We start from the raw sequence: 8375 nt of genomic DNA on the forward strand, positions 1-8375 counted from the left end.
AAAAAGCCAGGCGTGGTGGTGTATGTCTGTAGTCCTAGTTACTCAGGAGGGTGAGGCATGAGAATAGTTTGAACGTGAGAGGCAGAGGTCGCAGTAAGCTGAGATCATGCCACTGCACTCCAGCGTGGGCAATAATAAATAAATATTCAGAATTATCCTGCAAGTATTTACATAATAGCTACAACATTCAGGCACTGGGCTGGTCTCAGTGTACACAAAGCACTGACAGTGCAGGGTTAGGAAGAGAGCTTAAATAGTTACAATAGAATTCTAAAAAAAAATTAGCCAGGCGTGGTGGCCTGCACCTGTAGTCCCAGCTACTCGGGAGACTGAGGCACGAGAATTGCTTGAACCTGGGAGGCAGAGGCTGCAGTGAGCTGAAATCATGCCACTGTGCTCCAGCCTGGGTGACAGAGCAAGACTGTCTCAAAAAAAAAAGAAAAGAAAAGAAGAAAGGTCTAAAATCAATGACTTAAGGTCTACCTTAAGAAACCAGATTAAAAAGAGTAAAGGAAAAAGCAGTTTGACACCCCTTGTTCTCACTAAGAAGGAGTGGTACATTTCTGGGGTCAGTCTGGAATGGGACATATTAATAGATGGACCACGTCCCATGACTCCTCAAATTGTACCTGGGGTTAATTTCTTCCAAGCTAATTTGATTTTTTTATTTCCCTATATCTTTATCATGGGAGCCATTGGCAAACTATGGACCTAGGACACATGAGAATTTTCTACTGTCACCTCTTCTCCCAGGCCCACATCCTACCCGTGAGGCTCAAGAAGGCCCACTCTAGAAGTTCCACCTCTCCCAGCCCGGTTCAACCAGAAGACTTCCAATCCAAGTCCTCCCTCTGGTTAGGGAGCACTGTTCATATTTACCTATTTATGTAGATATTTACAGAATATATACCATTAAGGAGAGAATATTGGTTAATAAAGTATAGGAATTTTATGATATATCTCTAGCTGAGATCCAGTTCTGTAACTTACAGACAACCTAGGCCAAGTTACTTGTTCTCTTTGAACCTCACTTTTACCAAAGGAAAGAGAACACAACTGTTCACTTCATAGGCTTGTTGAAAGGGTTGAATTAAATAATGTGTGCCAAGTGTGACCCACGGCAGGGGCTCCGTCACCGGGAGCCATTGCTTCTACCAGGCTTTGGACAAAGTGCTGAGGAGATGGACACTGACCAAGCCCTACCCTCTAGGAGCCCATAGAATGTTCCTCACTCCCACCCTCAGGATGCACACTGTGCCTCCACCACGCCTCACCTTGGATCCTCAGGCTCTCCTGGTACTGAATGATGAAGTATTCCTGAGTCTGCTGCAGCTTCTTCAGCTCATTCTCTGTGTCCTGCGTGACCAGTCGCAGCTCCTCAAATGTCTGGTTGATCTGAAGGTGTTTCTGGGACATGGCGTCAACTAGGATCCCAGCCGGAGAACTGCACTGGAGACAGACGGAGTGGAAATAACTCGGGGAAAAGAGGATGGGAGAAGACCACAGGCATTAGGAAACACCAATACTACAGACTCCACACCCCAAACTAGGGCAAGAAAGGAAGGTCATTTGCATCAGAAGGAGTCATTTGCCAGAACTGGGATAGAAAAGGGAAAGACAGAGGAGAAACAGGTGACTGGTGGATAACAGCAGATAACGGCACCTTCAAAGTACAAATGTCTATGTCAGAGCTGCCTCCACCAGAGTATCCAAACAGGGGCCATCTAATTTCCCTCCCAGGGACTAGAACTCAACACGTCCCAGGTGTCACCTGGGTTTTCCCACTAATGATGACCCCTGGCTCTACATTTATTTGCTGACCCAATGCCGTGGACCGCAGTAGATCCTAGGGACATAGGGAGGAACAGGGCTGTGTGAACACACATCATCTCACTTAAGACCCCCTTGTGATCGAAGGAAGAGGAAAGAGGCCGAACCTCTCGCAGGCATCTTGGAGATCCCGAAATGAAGTTAGGGGAGAGGCATCAACAAGCTCTCCCTGGATCCAGCCATTCCTTCAGCGCATTCAGGAGAATCGCTTGAACCCAGGAGTGGGAGGTTGCAGTGAGTCGAGATTGCACCACTGCACTCCAGCCTGGGCAACACAGCGAGACCCCGTCTCTCTCTCTCACACACACACACACACACACACACACACACACACACACACACACACACACACAGAAAGAGAGAGAGTGGGGTAGAAATCAGGTCACAAAGAAAGGGAGTGCATGGCTGAAGGGGACCAAGTCCTCAGAGCCTTTTCAGCGAACTGTTCTCAGAATAAAATCCAAACCCCTTCCCATGGTGTCTGCTGGCCATAGCCCTGCCCACCTCCATCTCCAGCTCCCTGGGAATGTGTGCTTTCTGTTTCTGCTCCTTGAACACACAGGCATGTTCCTGCCCTGGGGCCCTTGCACTTATTGTTCCAACGGTCTGGAACATTCTGGTATCAGATCCTCCTGAGGCAAAGCACTTTAACTGGTACTGTTGCAGAGGGGTCATCTCTGATGAGCCAATTCACAGTAGTGCTGTTCCTATCTGAAAGTGTGTTGTTCTTGTATTTGCTTACGTGTTTCTGTCTGTCTCCCTGCACAAGGTTGTGAGGTTCCCAGGGGCTAGGACCTTGTCTTTCCTGTGTACTACAGAATCCACAAGGCCTAGAATGCCAGCGGTGTTCAGGAACAGCTTTATGGCTGGAGGAAGGAATGAGCTGCCAGACCATGACAACACCAGTACCGTGGACATGGATTTGTCAATGAGGCTGAAGTCATTTTTAGGTTTGCATGTAGCTCTGTGATGGCAACAGGTCAGGGACATGGGGGCTGTGCTGGAAGACCCTTTGTGACCCGGTTTCTAACCCCTCTCTTTTTTTTTTTTTTTTCGAAATAGAGTCTCGCTCTGTTGTCCAGGCTGGAGTGCAGTGGTGCAATCTTGGGTCACTGCAACATCCCCCTCCTAGGTTCAAGCGATTCTCCTGCCTCAGCCTCCCGAGTAGCTAGGACTATAGGTGCCCACCACCATGCCTAGCTCATTTTTGTATTTTTTAGTAGAGACCAGGTTTCACCATGTTGGCCAGGCTGGTCTCAAACTTCTGACCTCAGGTGATCCGCCCGCCTCAGCCTCCCAAAGTGCTGGGATTACAGGTGTGAGCCACTACGCCTGGCTAATTTGTATTTTTTAGTAGAGACCAGGTTTCACCATGTTGGCCAGGCTGGTCTCAAACTTCTGACCTCAGGTGATCCGCCCGCCTCAGCCTCCCAAAGTGCTGGGATTACAGGTGTGAGCCACTACGCCTGGGTGTCTCTGTCTATTTTTGTCCATGGCAACCCCCCACGTGGTTCCTTCTCCCCAGTTACACTGACCAATTACAAGTCTTCCAACGTGATAAGAAGATTCATGCCCTCCTGCTCTCACAGCTGCTGTCTTTTCACTAGAAAATTCATCCCTCCTCTCCTGCCTTTCTCCACTGTAGTTCAGACATGCCTGTCCTCAGGAAGCTCCCCTGCCAGCCTGCCCCAATCTGAGTTGGGTGCTTTTTCCACGTAGGCCCGCTTAGCACTCAGCTCATCTCTAGAGAATCCATTGCTGCCAGAATTCCTTCCAGGCAGGAACCAGGGCTTTATGTGTTTCTCTGATGATAGCCCAGCATCAGATGTACAGTAAGACCTCAATAAATGTCTACTGAGTAAATCCTGAAATCCGTGTCCACAACAATAAATAAATAATAGGCCGGGCACAGTGGCTCATGCCTGTAATCCCAGCATTTCGGGAGGCCGAGGCAGGTGGATCACTTGAAGTCAGGAATTCGAGACCAGCCTGGCCAACAGGGTGAAATTCTGTCTCTACTAAAAATACAAAAAGTAGCCGGGCATGGTGGTGGGTCCCTGTAATCCTAACTACTCCAGAGACTGAGGCATGAGAATCTCTTGAACTCAAGGGGCGGAGGTTGCAGTGAGCCAAGATCACGCCACTGCTCTCCAGCCTGGATGATAGAGTAAGACTCAGTCTCAAAAATAAACAAACAAATAAATAAATAAATAATATTACCTTTGCTCTGGTCACTGTTCTAAGATTTCTAACTGTTACATCATGTTGTGAAATTCATTTTGCTCTATTGCAGATAGTAGAGCACTGTGCCATTGTCCATGTAGATGCCCAGTGCTCTTATTATTTCAGAACTGGGGAGATGCATCCCCGTTACCCCTCCCAGGGCCTCACTTCTCTAAGCCTGCCTGTGTTAGTTCTTCTGACACAGATAGGTATGATTGCTATCTCCATTTTACAAGAGTAGGAACAGGCCGGGCATGCTGGCTCATGCCTGTAATCCCAGCGCTTTGGGAGGCTGAGGCGGGTGGATCACGAGGTCAGGAGTTCAAGGCCAGCCTGGCCAACATGGTGAAACCTTGTCTCTACTAAAAGTACAAAAAAAATTAGCTGGGCATGGTGGTGGGCACCTGTAATCCCAGCTACTCGGGAGGCTGAGGCAAGAGAATTGCTTGAGGCGGAGGTTGCAGTGAGCAGAGATCGTGTCACTGCACTCCAGCCTGGGCAACAGAGCAAGACTCTGTCTCAGGGGAAAAAAAAAGCAGTAGGGGCCGGGCACGGTGGCTCACACCTGTAATCCCACTACTTTGGGAGGCCAAGGTGGGTGGATCATGAGGTCAGGAGATCAAGACCATCCTGGCTAACACAGTGAAACCCCATCTCTACTAACAATACAAAAAATTAACCGGGCATGGTGGTGGGCACCTGTAGTCCCAGCTACTTGGGAGGCTGAGGCAGGAGAATGGCGTGAACCTGGAAGGCGGAGCTTGCAGTGAGCCGAGATCCAGCCTGGGTGACAGAGCAAGACTCTGTCTAAGAAAGAAAGGAAGGAAGGAAGGAAGGAAGAAAGAAGGAAGGAAGGAAGGAAGGAAGGAAGGAAGGAAGGAAGGAAGGAAGGAAGGAAGGAAGGAAAGACAGTAGGAACAGAGGCTCAGAGAGATTAAGCAACTTGCTCAAGTCACACAGCTAGTAAGTGGTAGAGCCAGGGACTGGACCCAGGGGGTCACTCCACCACGGCGTGCAACGCTGCCACCTCTCACACTTGCCCACGTCCCTCATCTTCTTGGTGCTCTCCTCGTGCTGCTGTTTTCTATAAACACAGTTGTTTCTGGAGAGAAAGGCATATGGAAGGACTTCTCAACACCCCTCCCCATCCCCAAGGGACACTCACATTGTTGGCTTCTCGGACCAGCCTCTGTTCATTGTACAGAATGTGCCGGATGCAGCGGACCAGCTCCATAGGGCAGCGGTCATACGTGTTCTGAAAGAATCCAACAGCAGCCTCCAGCAGCCAACCTCTGCTCCAGCCATGCCAGTCCCATGCCATGCCCAGCCCTTCCTCTCCTTCAGCCTCTGCCTCAGCTTTTCCCAGGGAGCCTCCCAGACACCTCTATCTTTCTGTTCCTCATCCTCATCTTCCCCTCCAACATCTTCATATCTGGTTTGGAGTGAATTAAAAACCCACAGTTTATGAAGTACTTTCCCTTTTTTTTTTTTTTGAGACGGAGTTTTGCTCTTGTTGCCCAGGCTAAAGGTGCAAAGGCGTGATCTCAGTTCACCGCAACCTCTGCCTCCTGAGTTCAAGCGGTTCTCCTGCCTCAGCCTCCCAAGTAGCTGGGATTACAAGCATGCACCACCATGCCCAGCTAATTTTGTATTTTTAGTAGAGGCAGGGTTTCTCCACATTGGTCAGGCTGAACTTCCGACCTCAGGTGGCCCACCTGCCTCGGCCTCCCAAAGTGCTGGGATTACAGGTGTGAGCCACTGCGCCCGGTCTTATGAAGCACTTTCAAGGTACCATCTCTTTTGACTCTAACACAGGGGTCCCCAACCCCTGGGCCATGAACTGGTACAGGTCCATGGCCTGTTAGGAACTAGACCACACAGCAGGAGGTGAGTGGCGGTGAGCAAACAAGTGACGCTTCATCTGATTTACAGCTGCTGCCTATTGCTCGCATTACAGCCTTAACTCCGCTTTCTGTCAGATCAGCAGTGGCACTGGATTCCCATAGGAATGCTAACCCTGTTGTGAACTGCGCTTGCGAGGGATCTAGGTTATGTACTTCTTATGAGAATCTAATGCCTGATGATCTATCACTGTCTCCCATCACCCCCAGATGGGACTGTCTAGTTGCAGGAAAACAAGCTCAGGGCTCCCACTGATCCTACATTGTGGTGAGTTGTATAATGATTTCATTACATAGTACAATGTAATAATAATAGAAACAAAGTGCACAATAAATGTAATGCCCTTCAATTATCCCAAAACCACCTCCCTGCCCAATCCTGGTCCATGGAAAAATTGTCTTCCCTGAAACCGGTCTCTGGTGCCAAAAAGTGGTGGGGGACCACTGCACTAACAGCATGGAAAGCCTAGGACATAAGGAGAAACTATAATCCCCATTTCACAGATGAGAAAACTGATACTGAGAGACATTATGTACTTGTCCAGATGCAACCAAGTGAGAGAGCAGATGACTCCAGAGTCAGGGCATCTGATGCCAAGGTCAAGGTACTTCCGCCACCCTGCCCCTGGCCTCCTATATTGGTTCCCCTCAGGTTTCTCCTATTTTTCCCCTCTTCTGGGATGAACTTGTATTTCCCTGGCACCCCGCTGTCTGGATTGAAGGGCTCTCTAGGAAACATAAGTGAGTTCTAATAAATGCTTGACTGTGATCACTACCCACACCCCTTTCCTGCTTCCACAAAAACTCCCTCTCTTCCTCCATACCCCTACTCCTCAAGTAAAGAAGAAGCTACATCTTATTTCTAAACCCTCAATTCAAAGCCCTTGTGTCCAGCTCTTGTCTCTGGGACAGCTCCTCTCTCACCTTGAAAAAAGCCCAAGAGGGAGGTCTGGTTGCCTCATTTCTAGAGTGCTGGTCTTCCCTTCTCCAACACAGGAATCCTGACTCAGTCTCCCTCCATCCCTTCTGCTTCCTCCACAAGGCCAGTTCACCCATCTCCCTCTGTTGGCAACAAACACCTCCCACCCTTGCTTTGCAATATGCTAAAGAAATCCGACAGGTCTAATTTAGAAAGAGGGGGTGGGGGAAATCAAAGAAAACTTCCCAATAAGTTCGTGGTCACATGGTGAGTCAGTGGCCAGGCCAGGAAAAAACCCAGGGGTTCTGATGCTGGAACAAGATGATGCTGCCTCCCCGTAGGTGGCCCAGAGCCCACACCCACCTGGAGCTGCGTGGCGTAGTGCCCCAGCTTGATCTTCAGTAAAAACCCATCTTCCCCCACCTGGTGCTCCGCCTTCTTCTGCAGCTCCTGCACCAGGCCCTCCAGGAGCTGGGTGGCTTGGGCTCTGTCCTGGGGATTGTCCAAGTCAATGGCATCCCTTGGGGCGGGGCAGGAGAGAAAAATCTACTGTGGCACCTCCTTGGGCAAGGAGGTCAGAGATCCAGAATAAAGTGGAAACCCCAGGCTCATGACCGAGGGCACTCCAGGGCCCACAAGACTTGTTCCCAGCAGCTCCACAGACATCAGAGTCTAAAACCATTCTCTGTCCTCCCAGGCTTCCCCTTTCACTGGGACACCACCCCTTCCGCACAGAGAAGGACAGGCAGGACCAGAGTCACACCAAACCACCATAAGTAGAACTAGAGGCCAAAGGGCCTGGATGGTAGGGACCCTCTGAGGAGGGGCAGGGCGGGATGTGCCTACCATGGCTGGCTCTCAATCCACTGGGCCAAGTAGTGACGGACCTCGATGGGGAAGTGCTGGCCGTACAGCACCTGCATCTGGCGCAGCGCATCTCCCTGCAGCTGCTGGGCCTGGATCCAGCCCGCCATGGCCGTTCACCTAGGGCGAGCCGAGCACTGAAGCCCTCTCCTCTGCAGAGGCCAAGGAACCAGGCCTGCCCCTGGCCCTGCCATGCCTACCTATCCCTGGACCGCGGTCAGGCCAGGCCCCTCCCCACCCACAGACAGCTTTCTTGTTCGGGAACAGAGATGGTGAGCAGGGGAGGGCAGCCCATCCCCTCCAACGAGGAACCCGTTGAAGAGGAGGAGAAGGTGCTCTACAGAAGCAGGTGCCCTCCCCGTCTTCCTCTCCCCTTGCCCCACCGGAGCTTCCCCAGTGGGGGGTACGGCTAGAAACTGAAAGAGAAACTTGAAGGCGGGAGGCCCACAGGCCCTCTGGAGAGGGCTGCAAGGATCCCCCCAGCCCGCCTAGGGTCCAGTTTCTGGGAAGGGGAGATATTACAACCCGAAGTTAGGCCAGCGCCGATGGCTCCCGCTCGACGGCTAGGGCTTTTCGGGCACGTGGCTGGGGCTGTCCAGGAGAGACGGCTGGGGACTTGGGCGCTCCCCTTTTCAGCT

At 51.0% G+C, this 8375-nt stretch overlaps 1 protein-coding gene across 4 annotated transcripts in view; it reads right to left on the minus strand.

Moving 5' to 3' along the window:
- The window catches only part of STAT5A (signal transducer and activator of transcription 5A), a 26988-nt gene extending 18942 nt beyond the window's left edge, over positions 1-8046 (minus strand). For 3 of the 4 annotated variants that reach the window (XM_011929722.1, XM_011929719.1, XM_011929720.1), the window contains exons 1-4: positions 7720-8046; positions 7237-7393; positions 5219-5308; positions 1270-1449 (exon numbers count right to left, since the gene is read on the minus strand). In XM_011929722.1, coding sequence (XP_011785112.1) covers positions 1270-1449; positions 5219-5308; positions 7237-7393; positions 7720-7847 — 555 coding nt within the window. In that variant the 5' untranslated portion in view covers positions 7848-8046. The remainder of the gene's footprint in view (positions 1-1269; positions 1450-5218; positions 5309-7236; positions 7394-7719) is intronic. The other variant, XM_011929721.1, reaches the window with a different exon arrangement.
- Between the last annotated feature and the right edge of the window lie 329 nt (positions 8047-8375).

The sequence above is a fragment of the Colobus angolensis genome, unplaced genomic scaffold, assembly GCF_000951035.1.
Source record: "Colobus angolensis palliatus isolate OR3802 unplaced genomic scaffold, Cang.pa_1.0 Scaffold83, whole genome shotgun sequence".
NCBI lineage: Eukaryota > Metazoa > Chordata > Mammalia > Primates > Cercopithecidae > Colobus > Colobus angolensis.